Raw genomic sequence first — 22,964 nt, 5'->3', positions numbered from 1 at the left:
GCAATTGTAGCTCAAAAAGGGTATTTTCTTTCTGTGTCGGCTTTCAGCCGTGGCCCCTTTGGATTCCCCCGACTCCCACAGATGCCAGAGTTTCCAGGGGGCTCCTGTGACTCTGTTCCCTTCCATACCCGACGATGGAGTTAGAGGATGAGGAGGAATGAAGAAGGCACCATTTGCTCCCTGCTTTTTTTCTGCTCCCAGCTTTTTCCCAGCATCCGAGCGATGCATCGGCACTTGCAAATGGAAGGAAGAGCTGCAACTTCTGTGCCTGTGAATCCCTGAGCACAGCAACTCAGCCTGCAGCTCCAACAAATCAATATCTATGTCTGAGCAGTCCTGCCGTCAGCTTCAGATGCAAGAGCTTTATTGTATAATAAGGCTTATGTATTGTTATATATAGATATGGCTTATATATTATTATATATTGTATAAAGCGTATTATCATAAGCCTGGACACTGTGTGTCTGGGTTCTTTCATTTGGGGTCACTGAGCCCCAACAACAGGCGCGTGGGAATGGGTTGTTTGAGCTTCCCCTCGAGGGGTGATGCCCGTTCTCTCCTGGACCACTTTCCCCACGAAGAGCAGTAACTCCTTAGGATCTCTGGAGCACCACAACCCTGTTTGCCCAGTACTCAGAGAGCCCTTTGTGTGATACCAGACTAAACTCAGCGCTGCTTTTCTCACCCGCAGCAGGAGCACGTCTGCTGAGCATCACCTTAAATGTGTAGCACCTCCCTACCTTCCTACTCCCCGTGGAAGCACGGAGGGGGAAAAGCCCAAACTCCTCTAATCAGCTAAAGGGTGTTTAAAAGTCCTTGAGTACACTAAAGCTGGAGGGGAATAAATGAAGCACAGAGGGTGAGGCAGGGACCCCAGGTATTGGTGTCACAGCATCCTTCCCATCCTGTTGTCTGGCTTAGCTCAGTCTGAAGTCCCCACTGGACCACTGTGCTGTCACATCCTAAGAGACCCTTCACAGCAGCCCAGACCCTTCACTTGGGCTTGGCACAAGTGGAATGGCAAGTGTATAAAAACTAGAAAGCCCTAATAGATGCCAGTGACTTACCACTGTCACTCAAACCTGCCCTCAGAAGTTTGGGAGTGGGTGAATTTGGACTGTTGGCTCCCAGGGGAGCATCTCTGCCAGCCAAAGTGACAGTGACGAGTGCTCTGTCTCTCCTAGAAGCCCCCCCAAGGCACCAGTGACTTGTGGGATGTATTACCTGCACCCTCCATCCTTACAGCCTCCCTTCACTAGCCCAAAAGCTGGGTTTGGTAGCCAGGTTTCATGCCCCAGGCTTCCCCCAGCGTGTTGGTGCTGTCTTTACTCCCCTGAGCTGTGTTTTTGGGGTGCGGGGTGTGATGGGGGCTCAGCCTGGCAACGGGGGTTTGCCGGCAGGTGGCAGCCTGTGCAGGCAGCGCAGACACCCTCTCACTAATGTTTAATGGGATTTTATAGCTCTGGGATTCATCAGGAGCTGTTGTCACGGAAACAGAGATCTGCAGAGAGCCTGTGTGTTCAGCATTAACCACTTCGGCGCCGAGGGAGGATGTGCAGGGCAGCGAGCGGCCCCACGCACGGTGAGTGATTTGTGCCGGAGCTCACAACCTCCGCTGTGCTTTGTCTAGGGCTGGGGTTTTAGTGGCTTCTTAAAATCTGTTCCTGGGCTGATGGAGCACCAGGCTGTGTCTCAGGGGGTGCAGGGTGGCTCTGTCCTCTGCTTGTGTCCTGGCTCGCTCTTTTTCAAGCTTCCCACACAAAAAAAAAGGGACAGTGAGGATGGGTGCAGGTGTCCCAGGTTCCCAGCTTGGTGGGGGGAAATGTCCTGCAGATGCTTTGTCCCATCACATTTAATCCTGTGCTGCGGCTCAGGCACCTCTGGGTCTGCGGCTGGACAGGAGAGGGCAGCGGAGCCGCACTGCCACCAGGGTGGTGGCAGCGCATGTGTCACCCCTGCACATGGTGACATCCCTGTTGCTGGGGAGGGAGAGCAGCTGAGGCCAGGCTAATCTCCTTAGCGGCCTGAGCACCATCACGAGAGTGAAAGGGAGATTAGGGGACAGGGTGGCATTAGCAACCGGGGACGCTCATTGGAGAGGAATAAGGGAGCGACTGAGCCCCGTGGAGGGGGAGAAGACCCTGGGGGAGATCAGTGCAGGAGCTGGAGACGCCTCTGTCGGCAACAAATAACCCAACAGCTGGGATCTTGGAGAAGTGAAAGGCTTTAGAGAATATGCCCCAAAATCCTGGCGGAGCCGTCCCCACACTGTCCCCCCAGGAGGAGGGTGTTGCCAGGCAGGCTGGGTCCTCATCCCTTCCCTCCCATCTATAGGCGGGGAGTGGGTGCCTTACCACCCCCCCATCATGGGGCATGAAAACATTCCCTGGAAGCATAAACAGAGGGAAGGGGAAAACACTGGATATTCCCTTTGTCTGAGAGAGGTGGAGGCAAAATACGCTCTTTTCCGTAGCAGAGTGTGGCTGTTGCTTACAAAGCTTTGGTGAAGGAGCCCAGACGCTGGGCTCCAGTCCCCGTTCCTGCCACGTGAGTGTCACGGGGTCCTGGGTTTTCTGGTCCCGGGTGGCTGGTGGGACCAGAGTGATGGATGTTTTACAGGAAGCCTTGCAGTCCTGCACCCTGTCCCACCGGAGCAGGGAGTGTGGCCAGGTTGGTGCTGCTCACCGGGTTGTGTTGCTTCTGCATTTTACCCACAGGGAGCTCCAGGGCTGGGAAGAGAAGGAAAAAATGGTACCTCCTGTTAGTATTTGGTGCTTGTTCCTTCCTCTCAGCTGTCAAGGAAACCCTGGCACGGTTCACATACCCAGCTGGCATTGCTGCCGTTGCCGACGTGTTATGTCCTTATAAACCGTATCCAAAATAGCTTTTCCACCCCTCTGTTCATGCTGGCTCACACAGCACCTTTCCCTGTGCACTGCCATCGGCTGCTCTCCGGCCAATGATTTGGAGCAGGACAACAGCTTTTTCTTAGAATCGTAGAATCACAGAATAGTTTGGGTTGAAGGGCCCTTCCCAGCTCCCCCAGTTCCCCCCTGCCATGAGCAGGGACATCTTCACCAGCTCAGGTTGCTCAGAGCCCCGTCCAGCCTGGCCTGGGATGTCTCCAGGGATGGTTCATCCACCACCTCTCTGGCCAACCTGGGCCAGGCTCTCACCACCCTCAGGGCCAACAATTTCTTCTTCATGTCCAGCCTGTATCTCCCCTCCTTTAGTTTAAACCATCACCCCTATGGCAACAGGCCCTGCTAAAAAGTCTGTCCCCATCTTTTTTACAGGCCCCTTTTAAGTACAGAAAGGCCACAATAAGGTCTCCCTGGAGCCTTCTCTTCTCCAGGCTGAACACCCCAGCTCTCAGTTTTCTTCCAGGCTCAGGAAGCAGAATTGCATCTTTTACGTGCACAAGTGTGGTTAAGGCAGGATTGTTACCACTTCTGCCAGAAGGACTCACAGAGATGAAATGAGTCAAGGTGGTAGTGAGATATATGGAGTTAGCCCCAGGTGCCAGAAGCTATAGGAAAAGCCAGAGAGAAGAGGCTTGTGCCACGTTAGTGAAAGAAGGAAGAGAGATCAAGAGGGTTTGGAAAATGAGACGGCTTGTAAGCCGGTTCAGAAATGACAGAGTTTGAGAAGAATGGTGTGAGGGAGATGTTAGAGCAGCCTGCGTGCTGCTGAAAAGGTTCCCTGGATGGGAGATTGTGGGTAGAGGGGATGTGATGTGCTCAGGGTGGAAAAGAAAGCGGAAAAAAACCCGACCTGCAGTGGGAGTGAGGACACATGGTGCTGGATCTGTGCCGTAGAAGTGGCCACAAGCCAGTGACCCGAGCAGAAGAGCGGGGGAGGAAGGTCGCTCGGCCAAGCATTTGGAAAAAGTGCATCAGAGTAGAGACGCAGAAGAGATGGAGCTACAACTTTCATGTCTCAAATATACAAGGAGGAAGGTCAGGAAAACATGGAAAGAAATCTCCAGCTTGCTTCCAGCAGCCTGCAGTGGGGTGTTTGCTCATTTTTTACCCTCAGAAAGGGGCAGGAATTTGCAGTAACAGGGTCATCAACAGCCTTGCTGCCCCATCAAACCCCGATCCCTCGGTACCTGTGTGGCAGCTGCATCATGATGCTGATGGATGGTGACAGGACCGTGGGAGTGAGCGGCAGCAGCACAAAATGTGCAGGTAGGTCTGACCGTGGCACCACGTGTGCTCCCGTATGCCACCTCAGCTGTTAGTGACAGCACGTCCTGTGTCACTGACATTTCCTCAGCGTGGTGTGTGTCCTTGGCCCTTCCCTGGAGCCACGGTGTGCTCCCATCACAGGAACCTCTCCTGCTGTAACCAGAACCCTGGGGGACACTCGCCACCTTCGCAGGGGTCAGACCCCACTTTCCTTGGAGGGAAGGATTTCCCTTCCCACACCTGCACAAACAAGGGACCCCAACTCACTGCCACAGGGTGCTGGGGTTGGGAGCTGGGGGGTACCAGGCACGTGAGCCTGAACTTTTCCTGTCACCAGGGTATTTCCTTCCCCCGCCCTCTGGATTTTCCCCGTTTTTGATCCTTTCAGAAGGTGGTTTTGGCACAGGGCAGCATCCATGAGGTCCTAGTGTGGTGTCACCCTGGTGGGCAGCTCAACACCACCAGCTGCTGAATGCTGAACACCCACCTATGATGGGAGGTGGGGAGTAAAACCCTTTTTTTGCTTTTCTTGCACACTCAGCTGTTGCTTTACCTATTATACCACCTTCATCTCAACCCTTGCCCTTCCAATTCTGGCCCCCAACCCACTGGGGGTGGGTTGAGCAAGTGGCTGTGGGGCTGAACTGCCCATGGGGATTAACCCACACTGGATCCCAAGCCTGGGATGGTTTTGGCATTGCCACGTGGTACCCTGAGAGTGTGTGTTTGCAGAGGATCCTGCATGTTGGTTTGCAGAGGATTCTGCTGCAGACGGTGCTTCTCAGTGTCCTCCTCCCCATGAACCTGATGCTTTGCAGTCCCCAGGAGCTCTCCCAGTGGGACATATTTTCCTTCTCCATCACCAGTTGTCCAGACATTTCTCCATCTCCCATCACGGCTGCTGAGAAAGGTGGAAGCTCAGCATGAACCTGGTCAGCTCTGATCCCCGACTCCCGTCCTGCCCAGGCAGCTCCATCCCTAAACTGTAAAGAAACAGGAAAAGCCACTGGGCTTTTGCTTAATAGCTTAAAGGACCTGTTGTGACGGAGCGAGGTCAGCAAGAGGGGAGTGCCACGGGCAGAAGGAAGGACACACGGACAATAGTTCAGTGTCCTTCTCTGGTTCGGCTTGGTGCTTGTCCTACCCCCAGAGCTTCAGCCAGATGATTCAGAATTGGCTTGTGGTTGACATGACCCAAGCAGTGTCCTTTTCTGTCACCTCGACGTCATGCGTGTGCCATCTGCTCCCCACCACGCAGCAAAGGCAGAAAATCAATCGTGAATCCATCCCGGGGACTCCAGCTGTGAATCCATCCAGGGGCTCTTCTTCCTCAGAGGGGGTGAAGCTGTCGAGTACGGAGCAGATGCGTCACCCCTTGCCCTATTGCTTGGGCTGTTGCCTGGTTTGTGGGAGGGAGGAAGATGCTGGTCCTTAACATGAGTGATGCAAACTTCAAACAGAGGTGGAGAGCAGGGCAGGCTGCACCATTTGCCAGAGGGTGCAATCCTGCCATGGCAAAAATTGGGGGTGCTGTGGGAGGAGGAAGCAATTTCCGAGTCTTTCCAAAATGTTTTGTCAGTCCTCTGCAGAGCTGCTGCAATTTCAAGTCAGATCTGCTGGGGCTGATTGAAAATAGCATCTCTGGGCAGGGGGTTTTAGCCCAGCGGATCCCTTGGCCAAGCCATAAGTACTTGTGGCCCAAAACATTATTAATGTTGAGTAGCTCCAGTGTTTTCCTGTTGTTCTGCTGCTGATGGCAATAGCATGAGAAGCCAGTTGCTGAAGCCCGTGGGGATTCCCAAAGGGGTCTTTGCAGTCTCCTAAAGCTCAGCTGCCATGGGATGAGAGGGCAGGTTCTGACATGGCTGCTAACCCCTTATTTAACAGGCAGAAAGGCAGGAAACAAAACGCATCAGGGAAACTGAATAGTAGGAATATTTCTGACAATATTTCAGGAGGAAAGACCCAAAGCCTAACTGTGAAGGGCTGCAGAGGGATCATTGCCCTCCAGAGCGACACATGGGGTTTACGGGGTGGCCGTGGCAATGTCAGCCCAGTGCTCTGCCATGGTTAAAACCCCAAAACCCCATCTGAGATCAAGGAGTTCCTGGGAAAGGAAGGAGAGGAGGGAAAAGCATCCTCAGCAGTGGCTGGTTTGGTTTGAAAGATGTTGTACCACCCGCAGTTCTGGTTCCCCTGAGCGGGGACAGTGTCAGCTGGATGAGGTGCAGGGGAGGCTGCAGACCTGGGGCTGCTCAGTCCGGAACAAGGGCATGAAAGAGGCGTGTGAAATTATAAACTGGAGATGTTTGTGTCTCTTCTGGGAGAGCTTGAATGAAGCTGGGAGGGCTGGGTTTAAATGCCACGCCGTGGTTTCACAGCCCTCCTATTCACAGGATGTTGCAGATGCTTATGGTTTAGACAGGTTAAAAAAAGCAACCGAATGCATTTATGGAAGAAAAAGGTGGGAGGATGTGAGAAAATTCCCTGGCTGAGAAAGATGAGAGAGTATCAGTGGAGGTGTGAGGGGATATTTGGGACCTGCAAGGAGTGGAGGTGGAGGGAGGGAGGGAGCAGCCTGCGGGGTTCATGCTGTGTTGGAAAGGGGTTTGGTGGGGGCAGAGCTGGGCTGCTGGGGGAGGCTGGTTCTGCCCAAGGAGAAAGAAGCGCCTGGGGGAGAAGGGGCTGTTGGGGAGAGGAGGCTTTGCTAAGGGATGAAGAATCACAGAAACACAGAATGATTTGGGTTGGAATGGACCTCCAAAGCTCCCCCAGTGCCCCCCCTGCCATGAGCAGAAACATCTTCACTAGCTCAGGTTGCTCAGAGCCCCGTCCAGCCTGGCCTGGGATGTCTCCAGGGATGGTTCATCCACCACCTCTCTGGCCAACCTGGGCCAGGCTCTCACCACCCTCAGGGCAGCAATTTCTTCCTCATGTCCAGCCTGAATCTCCCTCCTTTAGTTTAAAACCATCACCCCTTGTCCTATGACAACAGACCCTGCTAAAAAGTCTGTCCCCATCTTTCTTATCAGCCCCTTTTAAGTACTGAAAGGATGCAGTAAGGTCTCCCCAGAGCTTCTCTTCTCCAGCTGAACACCCCAGCTCTCTCAGCCTGTCCTCCCAGCAGAGCTGTTCCAGCCTCAGATCATTTCTGTGGCTCCTCTGGCCCCTCTCCAGCAGGTCCATGTGTGTCCTGTGCTAAGGACCCAGAGCAGGACCAGCACTGCAGGGGGGTCTCATCAGAGCAGAGCAGAGGGGCAGGATCAGCTCCTTGACCTGCTGCCAACACTGCTGGGGATGCAGCCCAAGATAGGAATTGCCTTTGGGCTGCAAGCGCACATTGCCAGCTCATGGCCATGAAGACAAGAAGTCCATTGAGCTCCCGCTTCCCTTCATCTCTGTCTAGCTCTGCTATGGTCCAGCTGGCAGCTGGTGAGGGGGGACATCTCTCACTCCCCCCGCTCCTTTTTGCTGTACCCCGAGGGGATCCATGCACAAAGCCTGGCAGCTCTGAATGCTCCCTGTGTTGTCTGCACAAACCGAATGCTTCATCCCCGCTCACCATGGGACCGAGCTTGGAGAGCAGCTCTCAGGCAGCTCTCACAACCCCGCCACAGGAACCTGAGCCCACCCAGTGGGGCTGCACTGGAAAATGCGCCCCCTGCACAAGGGGCCATGTTGCCAGCAGAGCTGGAAGGGGATGGGAGGTGGTCCATGTCTGGGGCTGGACATGGATGTCTGTCAGTCCCTTCCCAGACAGAATGGGGTCTGCATGCATCAGACCTGCTGCACACAAGGCAGAAGTGCTGTCTTGGTTGTCTCTGGGGCACAGCCTGTGTTTCTGTTGCGTTTCTGTTTTGGGGGTGAGAAACAGACCCATAAGTGACATCTCCTGCCTGCTGTGCCACTGGTGAAGTGGACACCGTGTCAGGGAGCAGGGCAGGGAGAGGTGAGGAATAGTTCCAGGGAATGGGGAGGGTGAGAGAGGGGAGCTGGCTTCATGATTGTTGTTAAGCAAAGTCTACAAAAGGCTTTTAAATCCTGCATGGGAACCTCTAACTTGCCTCCACTGCACAGTTTTGTGTGCCAGCCCTTGGTATTTCAGAAGCCAGGGTAACAGCGTGGAAGGTTTTCAGTGCTGAAAGAGTTAACGTCTCACTCCTGCAGCATCTAGGCAGCAACTCAGCTGCTGCTTTATATTCCTGAGCTGATTCCCTCTCTCCTGCCATCCCCTCCCAGTTGTAAAGATGAATCTCCAGAGGCGCTGGAGGCAGGAGCTTGCGCAAGCGATGCTGGTCCCATGGCTGTGCCGGTGGCAGTGCCGGTGCCGTGGCAGTGCCAGTGGTGATACTCAGTGGCCACACTTGCCCTGTGTCCTCTTCCACTGAGTGCCCCCGCTTCAGTCAGTGCTCAGCGGCTGCTCAAATTCGGGGCTGTGGCTCAAGCGTGGCGTCAGGAGCTGGATGAGCTCAGGCATTAAGCTATAAAGGCTTCTTAAGTCTGGGCACGGTCTGAGCCTGGTTGTGGGGACACCAGTGCGGAAAGGCAAAGCTGGGCTTAACTGGATAAGGCCAAAGCGCAGAGCATGGGTTGGTTTGGGGAGCTGGAATCCTCTGGTTGGGCAGTGTCCCCCGTGACCCTCCTGCTGTCCCCTCCCATGGGGTGTGCAGGGGCTCCCAAGGAGGTCAGGTCCTGTTTGGGTCCCAGTGGTGCCTGCCGGGTCTGCTCCTGCTCTCTGGAGTTGGGGTGAGGACAGGCAAAGGTCTGAGCCCTTGACACAGGGCACTTGGCAGCCCTGGCCGCTGCAGTGGGAGCTTCTCGGTCCTGCGGTGTCCTGAGCTCAGGCAGCTCCTCCAGCTCCCCAGGAAAGCTGCACCTTTCAGTTTTAATGCACTTTTCAAGAATCACAGAATAGTTTGGATTGGAAGTCCAACCCCTGCCATGAGCAGGGACATCTTCACCAGCTCAGGTTGCTCAGAGCCCCGTCCAGCCTGGCCTGGGATGTCTCCAGGGATGGTTCATCTACCACCTCTCTGGCCAACCTGGGCCAGGCTCTCACCACCCTCAGGGCAACAGTTTCTTCCATGTGTCATGGCAGCAGTGCTGCAAGTTAGCAGCCTTCTCCTTCCAGAATACGTGGTGGGTTTTGCCCTGAGCACAGGCTCCTGGGCACTGGGCTGTAGGGCTTGTCCTGCAGGTACCAGCAGAACCTCCTCCTGCACAGCAGCACTTTCGTAGTCAATAACATTATGAAAAATAGAATTCTGTTATTTCAGATGTTCCCGGGGCCTGTTATCACATAATGGACTGGAAGCACTAATAAAAAGCTGGGAGAGCAAGGACACTATGTGCCCCTGTGCCAGGTCAGCCCCGCACAGCACGTGGTGCAGTCACCGTTCCGCTCACGGCAGCGTCTGCTCTCAGCAGCGCTCTGTGGGGCACAATGTGCTCCCTGTTTCAAATGCGCTTCATGTCTATTATCTCCCATCCCAGGTGCTCGGCTGCATCGTACAAACCCAGCGGTGCATGAACCGGAGAGAACAACAGTGAGCGAGCGGCTGCAGAGGGGCCCTTGGGAAGAGGCAGGTACGTGCCTGCATGCAAGGGGTTTGTGCTTGAAAGAGAAAAACGCTGATCGTGGAGGGGAGAGGAGCTGCTCTGGTTCAGCCTTGGGCAGGATGCATCAACGGCCCCCCTGCACTCAAATCTGGATTAACCAGGAGGCCACTAGAAGCAAAGCTTGACCCCTTCCCCTGGCATCCAACAACCCTTTGTCCCCAGGTATAGATGAGGGAATAAAAAAGGGCAATTCAGGCATCGGCCCCTCTGCCTTCTCGATGCCTGGGGCATCACAGGGCTGAGGGCTGAGCTCCTCTGGCATGGTGGTGCTGGGCTCTGCCGGGCTGACAGCTGCCTGCACGGGCAGGAGTTGCCTTTGTGCAGCCAAACACCCGTGGCTGCATTTAGCAGCCCCAGAAAGCTGCAAAATGCAAGAGAAATCAGGATACGTGAGCTGCACCCAGGCCAGCCTGGAGCTTTGCCCAAGAGCTTTTATTTTCTGGTAACGATTCCCTTAATACAATATAAAGCCTTTTTTTCATGGCTTTGCAGCTGTGAGTGAGTGATGCTCTGGTAGCACCGCGCTATCGTGACAGTTTCTATATGCAAAAGATGGAGAAATAAATGTTATAATTGGTACAAAGTATGTGATCTTGACTTTCTTTGCCTCTGTATTGTAACTTTGCTGGTGCAGAGATGAACCTGGAGACTTGTGGCACTGAGCAGGGACCTTGTCCAGGCTGAGGTGGTCCCTGGGAAGCTGGAGCAGCATCACAGCTGCCTGTGCTGGGCTGGGAACTGCCGCCGTGACCGGGGAGGAGGCTGCAAGTCCTGTTTTCCCCCCAGGAAATTGGCCTTGGCAAACATGCTCGGGTCCCTGAGAGTCCAGGCGTGGAGTGGGCACTGAGGGATGGAGGTGTCCCCCCTGCCCAAATGTCACCAGGGTGGGAAGCTGGTGAGGGCAGGAGCCACCTTCACTGTCCAAAATACTTGCTGTGATGGATATTCTCCAGGGATAAAGCAATAAGTGCATCCCTGGTCACACTGCTCAAGCCTTTCGTGTCCCCAAAGGTGTACGTACCCTTGTGGCAGCTCTGTGCCAGCAGTGTCCCTCCTGGTGACCCCATGGAGGGTCCTCCTGCCCTTGCTCTTGTGTGCAAGGCGTGAGCCTGGCCACTGGCTGGGTTTAGAATCACAGAATCATTCTGGTTGGAAAAGCCCCTCAAGATCACCAAGTCCAACCATAACCCACCCCTGGCACTGCCCCATGTCCTGAGAACCTCATGTCCGTCTGTCCAGCCCTCCAGGGATGCTGACTCCAGCACTGCCCTGGGCAGCCTGTTCCAATGCCTGAGAGGCAGAACTGGGCCAGAACTCCTGGCTGTGCTGCTGGAACACAGGACGGTTTCTCCCAGATGGCCACTTTGGAGGGACAAATGCTTTGCCATATGCTGGTGGTCCTGGCTTGGTGACACAGGAGGAGTTCGTCCTTGCGACTGGTTCTGTATTTGGGGCTGGAGCCGAGGAGAAAGGCTGCATCTTCGTGCATGCACATCTGAGCCCAGGCTGTGCTACTCATCCCGGGGCCAAGCCTATGTTGCAGCAGCTGTTTTGCTGCTCAAGTCCTGCGGCACCTTGTGGTTGGTGCCCCATGGGGTGTCTGCATCCCCCCTGCATCAGCCTGTCCCCTGCTGCCTGGTCTGGGGAGCAGCCCCTGCTGCACAAAGGTGACAGTGGGATATCACTGAGAGGGTCCTTGGTGCACGCTGGAGCTGCTCCAGCCCGTCCTGCTGCAATGAGCTGCCACCAGCATCTCCCCCTCATCCTCAGTCCTCCTCCCTGCCTTCCCACGTCCCCACAGGCACAGGCTTGGAGAGACGTGGCCACCAGCCAGGCCTGTGTCCAAAACTGTCCCTGCCTCTTCCCCAGCCCCCTGTCCTTTTCGAGATGTCCCCATTGCTTCAGTGGTTGTGGGACAGGGCCAGCACTGGCTCCACAGGGTTTTTGGGAACCAGCCCCTGCAGGCACGGACACATGGGGGACTGCTGGGATAATTTAAAAAATAAGGGCAGAGACCTGATTATTGCCCTAGTTTGTGGCAACTCTCAGTTCTTCTATTTTAGCAGCCTTTTGATGAGCTCGTCAATGACAAGTTGCTAACTGGGGAGCAGGAGAATTGGGGGAGTGGGGTGCGGAGTGGGGTCTCCCGCGGTGCCCCACAGCTCAACGCGCCCGCGTTGGTCTACAAGAATAGAGGAAAAAAAGAGCCGCAATAAAATAATTGTCTAAACCTGGCGCTATGCCTGGCCAGGGGGTTGGGGAAAGCCAGGGGGAGAGGCCACAGGGCTGGTGCTCATTTAGGGGGTGGGGACACCCCAAAGCTCTGCAGGGGACAGCAGAGACCTCATGAGCTTCAGGGGGAGCAGTGCCACATCCCCTGGGCTGCAGCAGCGGGGGGGATTTCTGCTTCCTCCCACCAGCATCGCGTAGAGCAGCAGGCTCGATGGTTTTCTTTATTGCATTCCCCCAATATTTGATTTATAAATCACCTACACACACTGCTGGGCTAACTTGTACATTGTAAAGCACGAATTAAAACAGACATTTTTTAAAAAGGATGGGGCAGAGATGAATAGAAACAATATTTTTAAAGGATTTTTTTAAATTTTTGAACAGTACTGGACTATCTCGTGCCCCTCACTTTGGCGACTGTGGGTTCCAAGGGAGCCAGCCCAGCCCCCATCTGGCACCCACGGGCCTCATCCTGCCCTTTCACTCCCCAGACGCTGCCCCGCACAAAGCAGCTTTGTCTGCCTCTTCCTCTTCCTCCCCTCCCGTCTGGCCGCTCTCCCTCCCTGGCGCCCATACCGTCTCCCTCCGCAGCACAAGGACCCTCCTTCTCTATTTATCCCTGGAAAGGGGGGCACAAGCCCCCCTGTTGTCCCACTGCAGCTTGCGGGGACCCCCTGGCTGTGCCCTGGTGATGGGGACAGGGATAGGATCCCCACCCCGCAGGCCTTGGCACCCCCTGGGGACCTGCCATGCAGCTGCCACTGGGACGAGCTGGGATGGCACTGGGGGGCCCTTTCCCTCCGGCACCGCACGGCTCCACCAGCTGTTTTCCCTTCCCCAGGGAAGGGCTGTGTCACTTGGGGTTCACCCGGGAGGGGACCCCCCCAAATCCCGCATCATGAGCCCTGTGGGAGAGGAGGGGAGGCCCCTGTGGGGTGCTCCCTGGTCCAAAATCAGCAGTGGCCTCCAAACCTCAGCCAGCGGGATGTCCTGAGCACCATGCAACCCCTGTCCTTGGCCCCGAAAGAGGGACATGCCCAACACAGCCATTTCCAGCCCTCTTCCCGCTCCCAGCCACCCTGGCAAAGCCCGGGGTGCTTTGGCTCAGCATCGGTGCCAAAACCCCCTCCCCATGCCGGGCACGGCCACTGTCACCGTGTGCGCAATGGGGGAGGGTTGGGCATAAACTGTCACTTGTGCAGCTGGCAGGGGGGATTTTGCTTGTGAGCGGCTTTTCTTGACATTTCCCTTTCTTGTCTGGGGGTTTCCCGAAGCGCTGCCTCTGCCCAAAGTCCCTGGGAGCTGATGGGGGCACCCATGAGGGAATTGGTCCTGCCCGGCTGTGGAACCCCAGGAGCTCCCCAGTATGGGGTTGGGTGGGCACCACAGGATTCCAGGGGAGTTGGGGAGTTTCCTGACTGCAGGGGCACCATGGACTGGCTCATCCCCCAGCAGTTTGGTGACAGTGACCCTGGCAGGTCCCACCCGCAGTGGCCTCAGCAAGGTCCAGCGGAGTGTGCAGCCTCCTTGCGGGGGACAGCAGTGTCCCCTTGGAGCTGAGCCCCTGGCAGCAGTGCCCACAGCATCTCCCCACTCTGCCCAATTTGCCTTCATCCCACCTGGCACCCCTGTCTGTCCCCTGTGTGTGTCCCCCTCCCCAGCCTCCTCTCCCCGGATCCCTGACCACAAGTCCGGGCCACAGCTGCCATTGCCTCCTCCAGCACCCAGGGGGAGGATGGACAGACAGACAGACAGACCAGGCTCCTTTTATAGATTCTTTTTCAATACACTGTATTAATAATAACAGAAGAACATTATAGAAAAATATTATAAAACCCCCAGCTTAATCCCTGGATCAGTATTGTACTGTTAGTATGAAGTCCCTATTACTGTCCTTTCTTTTACTAATTTCTTTAATTCCAACTTGAATGTGGCTAAATGCAGTAGTTTCACCTCTGCCGAAGTTCATATTAATGAATATGCTTGCTTCTAAATATTCTCAGCATCATGAAGTTAAAAGCAGTTTAAATATTCTGCATAACAATACTTCATACCAGTGGACACGCAAACATTGAACTTAAATTTGTGTGGAGTGTTATTCAAAGCTTTCCAGCCAAAAGACGCTTTTTTCTGTTGAGATCGGTCACCATCCTTCCAGCAGCTGGATATCGAGCTTGTTAACGGTTGGACTCGATTGTGTTAAAGGTCTTTTCCAATCAAAACGATTTCATGGTCTGTGGCAGAGGCCGCGCCAGCTGCAAAAGGGCAAATTCCACCACATCCTATAGGATTTTCCCATGTCTCCTGAAGCCGGGAGCAGCTGGGGGCTGGTCCTGTGGGATGATGAGCTCCTGGCAGCCACCCAGCCCCGGCAGGGCTGGCAAAGGGCAGGCAATGTCCAGCCTCCCTCTTCTCCTTCGCCGCAGTCCCAGGGTTCCAGCCAGCAAAACGCAGGTTTTACTCCATCTCCGCATGCTGGGCTTAAGCCATTTAAAAAAAAAAAAGAAGAAATCAAAGCGTCAGGAAGCGGATTTATGGAGCAGGACAGGATGCGGTGGATGATGAAACATCTCTCATTCCCACTGGGAACGTGATGCTGTGAGAGGAGCCGGCTGCGTCGGGGGAAATAAAATACCCGGGGGGTGTTATGGTGAGGGGCTGGGGGGAGTGGGTGGGGTGGGCTGCGGGAAAGGCTGCTCCACCTCACCCTGCTCCAACACCCGCTGTCCTCACCCGGCCGTTCGCACCTGCTGCCCCAGCAAGTCCCTTTTAGAGCTTTTCTATCCCAAGCACCAAGAATTTTAAGTGTTTTTTGATCAGCTACTCTCCCCACTGACACATTTTTGGGAGGGGAAGCCCCCCACTGCTGCCCCTTCCCCGAGGTTCCTTCTGCTCAGACTGGGCTCAAAATCCAGCTGCAGGTTCTTGGCACTGGGGTGCACAAAGCCCCACTTAACCCTGCAGCTCCCAGTGTCTGCGTCAGACCTGGGGCGACCTCCCAGCTGTATCTGGGGACTCCAGAACAGCAGGCAAGAGGGAGCTTTGTCCAAAGTCCGTGTTTTTTGATGATTTTTACACCCCCCTCCCCCCCCCCCCCCCCCTTCTTTGCTGGGTGAGGTCATGGCTGAGGAGCTGCCTGGAGGACTCAGCCCGTGACCGCAGCCCGATGCCAAGGAGCACGTCAGCGGGCAGGACAGCCGGTCCCACCCAGCCCTCCCCAGGGCCAAATGACCAGGGCCAGCTCAGCTCATGGATCCAGAGGAAAACTGTGTTTGTACAATTCATTTTTTTTGTTCCTGTTGATTTTTTGCTTTGGTTTTCCAAGGTAACTGGCCAGAGAAAAAAGTGACTGCTGTGAACAAAGTCCCTGCAAGCTGGTGACATGGGACTTTCGCTGCCCACGGCATCTACAGGCTCCAGCCCCTCTGGGAGCTGGCAGTGAGTCTGGAACAATCGCCAGGGGAAGGACAATGGGACCTCCAGCACTATGTGGCCTGTTCCTGCACCATCAAGGGCTTCCAGCTGGGGCTTCCCCCATCCCAGGCCATGGATGTACTGGAGAAGGTGACAAGGGGATGGCAAGAGAGGGGGCAGAGGTGCATATCCCATGCACACCTGGTTTGGGGGGTGGGATAATGCTGCTCACCCCCAGCAGTCAGCACAGGGACACGGGCTGTAACCCGCGGTCCCACAGAATCCCTCTGCCCCCCCACAGCTGAAGGTAAAGGTGCCCCCAACATCTGCTCCCACCCTGCATCCAGGATTGTCCCCTCCACTTCAAGTTCAAGTTGCCCTTCCCAAGTGCGATCCCTCAAATTCCTCAATGGCCACTCAACCCAAGCAGCTGCGGGGGGCTCGGTCTTGTCACCCTCTTTGTGTCCCTTTTGTGACTCGGGCTCAGTTTCTGTTGATCTCCCTTTTCTCATCACCCGGGCTCAGGAAACCCTCCATCAGCCAGCCTTGCTGCAATGAACATGTTTGCAATCCCGCGTGTCCCTGGTAATTAACACAGCTGACCGAGTTCCCTTCATCAGCACTAATTGGCCAAGTTTCTGTCCCTGTGCATCTCCCTTCCTGGTTTTTGTGGTGCTCTTGGGTGATTTTAGCGCTACTGAGAGGAGAAGTAAAATGAAACTAACTGTGCATCCTCACACAGCACACATCCTGACACTGACACCAGCAGCTGGCGACACAGGGACACAGCGGGGTGGCTGTGGGCTCCTGAAGCCAGACACACACCCACAGCTCTGCAAAGCCTCTTTGCTCCCCACCAGCGGTGGCCGTCACCCCACCACAGACCCACTGGTCTGACCAGCCCCTCTGCCTCCACCACTGGTGGCACCAGCAGTGCCCAGCACCCTGGGACGATGTCACCCTGGCTGGGACGGGTGCTGGGGACAGCCTGAGGGTGGCACTTGGATGTGCTCAGCCCTGGTCCCCATTGGCAGTGAGCTGATCCCAATCATCGTCCCACCGGAGCTGTCCCCCCAGGTGCTCCAATATGCAAGGGATGGTGGCACCAGGGCTGGGGGCAGAGGGTCCCTACCATGTCACCCCCCTGTGCCTTCCCATGTGGTCTGGGTCCACCTGCCCCCAAGGAGGGTGCTCTGGTTGGGACTTCTGTCCCCGTGTGTGTGCATGTGGGTGCACAGATGAGCAGGGCTGACCCCATGTGCAAAGGGAGGGGTGGCTCTGTGGAGTGCATGGGAATCTGGGGTGGAGGGGTGTCACTATGAGGGGTGCATGGAGATTTCCAGGGGTCTCTGTGCGGTGCAGGAGGGTCTGGGGAGTGTCTGCTGGTCTGCAAGGGGGCTTTGGGGGTGGTCTCTGTGTGCAAGGGCAATCACGGGGGGTGCAGGGGGGCCTGACAGAGGCACTGGGGGGGTGGGATGGAACTGGGGGAGTGCCCTGTGCTCCTGGAGCCTCCTGTGTGCTGCTAATGGGGGGGACCAGCCACAACCCCCTCCCCCTGAGCTGTCTGTCTGTCTCCCAGGGCTGTCCTGCCCCCACTCTCTCCACTCTCCCCCCCACATCTGTGCAACAGCAGCTTATTTTTTTCTCCATGGTTGCAACACCTCAAGTCATGTCCTGTGTCAGACCCCCCCTCACAGGAAAGAATGGGGGGAGCTGGTCCTGGCCAGGGGGGACCCGGGTACAGGCCCTGACCCCCCTCCCATTCACCCTCCAAATGCAAAATGGGGAGTGTGGGCACCGCGAAAAGCGAATTGCCCTGGGGTTGGATAAGGGAGAGTGGATCCCTGCAGTGACGGGGAAGGGTGACCGGATCCCTCTGGGGTTGGACAAGGGAGAGTGGATCCCTGCAGTGACGGGGAAGGGTGACCGGATCCCTCTGGGGTTGGATAAGGGAGAGTGGATCCCTGCAGTGATGGGGAAGGGTGACCGGATCCCTGGATCCCTCTGGGGCTGGGGAAGTGGCTGTAGCTTCATACACCACAATCTCCTCCCTCCTCCCTTCCTTGCCCTTCCCCCAAAACACCAGGCAGGAACACACCAGTGTCCCCCACAGCTGTGTCAACCTCCACCCAAAGGCCTGGGGGACCCAAGGCCGGGAGCACCCCAAGAGCATCCCCGCTATGAGGGCCAGGCTGGGACTGAACCATCCCCCCTGCCAGCAGCCTCTGCACAGGCCCCATCTGTGCCCCCTCTTCCCACTGGAATAAATACCATTTATTCAGAAGAAACCATTTTATTATTTTTTTTTTCCCAAAGAAAAAAAGCAATATAAATATTAGAGTATAAAACTTGCGTGTAACACATCGACGTTGGTCTATATGGGTATAAGAAGGATATAAGCATATATATAATATATAAGTATAATTCAATATTAGACACATTGAAAGGGCAAACGTGTTTCATTTCACGTACACTCGGAGCACAGACCACATGGAAAGAAGATACAGAGAAAATTGAAAATACTGGTGTCCACAAGTTAGTTACCAAGATTAAAAATAACACGCCACTAAATACACGACACTCACTACGCTACCGCAAAATGCAGATTAAAAAGAAATATAAAGACTACGATTCAGCTACAGCATCTCTAGGGAGGGCAGGGGAGGGGGTGGGAACCAGAGCTGGATGGAACGCAGCGGATTCTCCTGCTGCCTTGGGTTTGGGGAGGGGGTGGCAGGGGGGTGACCGCTGGAAAAGAGGGTTGGATGTGCTCGGGTGAGTCATGTGTTAGTGACTAAAAAAGGGGAAAAAAAAACACCACGCACCCCTTGGGACACCCAGTGCAGCCCCTTCGTGGCCACCCCGCAGCCCCTCTGCTCCCTCCAGCTGCACAGATTTCCCCTTGGGTTCCCTAGGGGGGTCAGAGCTGCTTTGATATGGGCAGCTGGCCCGGTGCAAGGGTGATGGGCACATGGAGAAACTCTATTCCTCATCCTTCGATTCCCTCCTTGGGGCGGAAAACCCAAAGCTGGTGGGAGCGTCACCTCCCCTGGTCTTGTGCGATGTGGTCCTATGCAACCCCACCTTTGCCACCCCCTTTGCTGGCTTTGCAGCATCACCCTACAATCATCCCCAGCTCTCGGGTCCCTCCACCACGTCTGGTCCCCAAGTGCCACCAAACTAACTGTCACTTACTCGGTCACCAACTCTGCACTGAAGCCACACGCTGGCAGCTCCACAGATCCCACCCCTTCAGCTGAGACCCCAAACAACCCCCTTATCTGAGGTCCACACCCCAAATAAGAAGCCATGAGTCTCCCCAACCCACTTGACCGATCCCACCCTCCCTCCCAAGGCAGCCCCAGCTCGGGCGGCTGCCGGTGTGTTCGCACCGCGCTGTGCGGGCATGCGGGGACGTTTGGGGACCGTGGAGCTGCCTGCGTGGGTGCAGGCGGGAGGTGAAGGATGTGCATGCAGACACGGTGTGCGGGAACGTGAAGCATCGTCCCCTGGTCCCCTTGGTGGGGACTTGGCCAGGTGGCCACCTGGCCTCAGGGGAGTGAGACTCTCTTAGCTTTAATTCCAGAAGAACATTGACTGTACATATAAATATTTACTGCAAAGAAGGGATGAGATGTGTCTGCTCTTCGGAGACCCCTAGAACCACCGGGGCAGCTGCCGCACACCTCGGCACGCTCCTCATGGAATTCCCTGCCTCTCAGACATCAAGGAAGGGTTTTTTCATCTCATGTTTCAGGCCATCGTTGGTTGCACTTTTTAAGAAAAAATAATAAATGTTTAGGATGCAGCTTTGCCATATTCCCTTTGACTCATGCAATAGAAACACTTACTTATTTTTTCCCGGGTAACAGGTAAGCAGGAACTGAAGCACTCCCTACCAACTTCTCAGCAACAAATCCATCACTATCATTAACTGGGGGTGAATTTTACAATGGAAAGTTTAAAAGCAAAGATCTGGAGCATGGGCTCTAAGCTAGGAACTCCCTTTCCGTTCCAAAAAATGATTGAAGGTCTATAAATTAAAAGATCCACGTTAAAGTTATTTACACTGGGCAAAGCCGAGCACAAGCCTTGTGCCTTTCTCGGGCTATCTGGGAGCAAACTGGATCCAAAGACATGGCAGAAAACCTTCCGCCTTTACATATTCGAATACCCAAGGGATCGTATAAAACATTAGCGAGTATTCACAGGGCACTTGTTTGCATTCGGTTTAGCTTCCAGATTGGTTTTCATCATGAGATCTAACAGCAGCGAGCCCCTGCTGCTTAGCTCTGATGATGATGAGATACATTCGCAGCATTTCCTACTTTTTGCATCACAAAAATTCACATTCGTCCTCTGGCCTGGGCTGTGGTTTGTGGGAGTGCTGGAGCTGGCTGCCCTGTTGCTCTGAGGTCTCCTTCTTCTTCTCTACTTTTTCTCCTTCTTCCCAGATTTCTTCTTGTTGCCTCCCGAGGAGGCGGCGCTCTTGGCGTCGCGCTTGCCAGCGGCGTTGGTGAGGGTGGCGGTGCTGCCGGGGATGTAGACATTCTGCCGGTAATCAGGGACGTGCTGCAGGGTGAACTGGGGGCCGTAGCGGGCGCTCAGCCCCATGGTGCCTGTCCCACCGCCCAGGGTCGAGTTGGCATCAGCAGCTTCTGTGGGGTGGGGAGAAAGAGAAGGGCAGGTTGTTAATGCCAGCCAGAGCCCTTCACCAAGTCCCAGCAGCCCTGAAAGGCTCTCAGGGGTGTCAAACGAAGACCTCGGTGCCACCAATATTCACCCCCACCCATCATTGCTCTTCAGCACTATCATAGACTCATAGAATCATTTTGGTTGGAAGAGTCCCGCAAGATCAAGTCCAACTGTTAACCCAACCCTGGAACTACCCCATGTCCCTGAGAACCTCATCTCTGTGTTTGTCCAACCCTCCAGGGACGGTGACTCTACCATGGCCCTGGGCAGCCTGTTCCACTGCTTCACAACCCTTTCCAGGAAGAAACTTTTCCTAATATCCAACCTCAACCTCCCCTGGCGCAACTTGAGGCCGTTTCCTCTGCTCCTGGCGCTTGTTCCTGGGGAGCAGAGCCCGACCCCCTGGCTCCAAGCTCCTTTCAGGCAGTTCAGAGATCAGAAGGTCTCCCCTCATCTCCTGTTCTCCAGCTGAACCCCCCAGCTCCCTCAGCCGCCCCCATCACACTTGTGCTCCAGCCCCTCACCAGCTCCGTTCCCTTCTCTCAACTCGCTCCAGCACCTCAAGGCCTTTCTTGGCATGAAGAGCACAAAACTGACCCCAGGATTCAAAGTTTGGCCTCACCAGTGCCCAGCACGGGGATGGTCACTACCCTGGGCCTACTGGCCACACCAGTGCTGGTACAAGCCAGGATGCTGGTGGCTTTTTTGGCCACCTGGGCACACGCTGGCTCACATTCAGACCCTGTCAATCCCCAGGTCCTCTTCTTCAAGCCTGTAGCGTTCATGGAATTGTTGTGACCCACGTGAAGGACCCGGCACTTGACCATCATACACATCACTCCATGGGATGGCTGCAACACACATACTGGGGAGTGTGGCACAGCCAGCACCAAAACCCCTTGTTTTCATCTCACACTGTTGCTAAAGGTTTGGGATGCAGGGCTGCAGCTGACCAGGGTAGGACAACCTGCCCTCGCAGCGACGGGGCTGTCTGTCCCTCCCTGCCTGACGCTGCCTGCTCTGCCTCTCCCCAGTTGCTGCCTCTGCAGAAAACCGCCCCCCCATCCACCCTCAAAGCAACCCATTACAAACATCTTGTACAGCCACAACCATTAGTATTGCATTAAGGGAAGTCCAGTATTTTTTTTCTGCTGTAGTTAAAACCCTGCCCCCAGCATTTCTCCAGCCAGGTTTATTCAGAGAGCAGAGCACATGAGATAAGAAAGAAAATCCCTCCCCTGCAGTACCACAAAATGGCTCTAGGAAGCCGAGCACAAAGCAAATCGGTGCTGAAGCCATCCAATGGTCCAGATCTGGGAGCAGGGGGAGGGGAAGGCAAATTCATTCCTGTCACTCTGCAAAGCCCCAGCACGGAGAGAGCAAGCGCAGAGAGGGGGAAGGGCTCCGGGCCCCCCCGGGATGCTGGGAGGTAGAGACCAGATGGAGATGGGGGATGCTGAGAGAAAGGAGGAGAAACAAGCACAGGGGACGGCAAAGCACAAGTGATGCTGTTGCCATGGGCTGTGTGAACCCTGTCTCTGCGCTGGGTACTGTGGATCCCAGCTCGGCTTTAAACTGCTGCATGGCCGTGGCTGCGGATGAGCCCTCCTGGGAGACTGGAGAGACCCAGCGAGGGCAGCTGAAGGGCCCAAGGCTGAGTCTGGGGAAGCTGTTCCTTCATTTTGCAGGCAGAGAGACTGTGGGAATAAAGAAAAAAAATGAGCAGAGAACGTGGGCTGGTCCCCTCGTGTTTTTCCTCGCTCCAGAGCAGATCTGTGTTGCTTCTGCTTTCCCCTGAGCAGATGAAGGTGGCTAAGCCAGCCAGAAAGCTGGAAAAAGAGCTGGGCCACATCCTACTAGCCCCAAAAACATCCCCCGGAGAGGTCAGGACTATGAAGCAACCGCAGTTTGAAAAGTTACAGCTGCTCTGCTGGAGCAGGAGGAGGAAAACACACAGCGAGTCTAAAAACAGGGGCGATATTGTGCACTGAGGAGCGGGTACGAACACAGCGAACCAGTGTGGGAAATGCTATTTTGCTTTCTGCTGTGGAAGCATTCACCAGCAGGAGTATTTTCCTCCAGTGCCCATTAAGTGGGTCCCAGATCTGGTGGGGCTTTGAGGACCTTGGTCTGGAAGAGGGCTGGAGGAGACGTGCATATACAGTTAGTGATGTTAATCACCTCATCACCTCATCAGCAGCTTGTCTCATTAACAACCGTCTCAACTCCACACTCATCAGGGTGCTCCAAATGGGGATGGGATGGCTGGAAATGTGTTGTCAGGCCAGGATGTAGCCAGGCACCGGCTTGCTGGTGGACTCTGGTCTCTGGCAGGGGGGAGATTTTTTATTCTCTGGGCTTTTCCAGCTGGATACAGCCTGGCTTGGGGCTGGTGGCTTGGTGGGCTTGGTGGGCTTGGGCACCTTCTCCTGGGCCATCCCCACTGCACCAGGGCAGCGAGAAGGTGGGGGGATGCCAGCAGCATCCAGGACAACTGGTCCCCATGAACTAGTTTGCAGGCACAGCACAGCTTTCACGAGGGAGAAAAAGCTGCCTGTGAGGTTCCCAGCCTGCCAGTTGGTCCTGGGTAAGAGCAAAGGGCTGTTTCTAGGTAACATTGACATTAAGGCTGAAAAGAATTGAGAACGGGGACAATAAAGGCTTATAAATGGGCACTGAGCCGCTCATGCCAAGCAGGGCACTTCAGCTCTTGTTGCTGGGAAGGTTACGCTCAGCCTTTACCAGCAGCCAGCCATTATCCCAAACGGTCCTGGGGAGGAAAACAGGAATCTGGGCTTTGGCAAAAATAACCAG

General features: G+C 55.2%; 1 protein-coding gene and 1 long non-coding RNA gene across 37 annotated transcripts in view; one reads left to right on the top strand and one right to left on the bottom strand.

Moving 5' to 3' along the window:
* Nucleotides 1-1,588: 1,588 nt before the first annotated feature.
* Nucleotides 1,589-18,021, top strand: LOC110359579 (uncharacterized). 3 transcript variants are annotated; one of them, XR_010466224.1, is made up of 3 exons: nt 1,589-4,190; nt 9,684-9,776; nt 15,367-18,021. It is a non-coding gene; the product is annotated as an uncharacterized LOC110359579 (long non-coding RNA). The 3 variants fall into 3 exon arrangements; XR_002414858.2 differs by lacking the exon at nt 15,367-18,021 and adding an exon at nt 9,467-9,553 and having other exon boundaries at nt 9,684-10,392; XR_010466223.1 differs by lacking the exon at nt 15,367-18,021 and having other exon boundaries at nt 9,684-10,392.
* The window catches only part of LOC102091799 (protocadherin gamma-A4), a 223,708-nt gene continuing 218,472 nt past the window's right edge, over nt 17,729-22,964 (bottom strand). For all 34 annotated transcript variants that reach the window (XM_065030276.1, XM_065030270.1, XM_065030286.1 and 31 more), the window contains one exon: nt 17,729-20,113. In XM_065030276.1, coding sequence (XP_064886348.1) covers nt 19,887-20,113 — 227 coding nt within the window. In that variant the 3' untranslated portion in view covers nt 17,729-19,886. The remainder of the gene's footprint in view (nt 20,114-22,964) is intronic.

This window comes from Columba livia, chromosome 14 (assembly GCF_036013475.1).
Source record: "Columba livia isolate bColLiv1 breed racing homer chromosome 14, bColLiv1.pat.W.v2, whole genome shotgun sequence".
Classification (NCBI taxonomy): domain Eukaryota; kingdom Metazoa; phylum Chordata; class Aves; order Columbiformes; family Columbidae; genus Columba; species Columba livia.
This window is presented reverse-complemented; position numbering and strand designations above follow the sequence as displayed.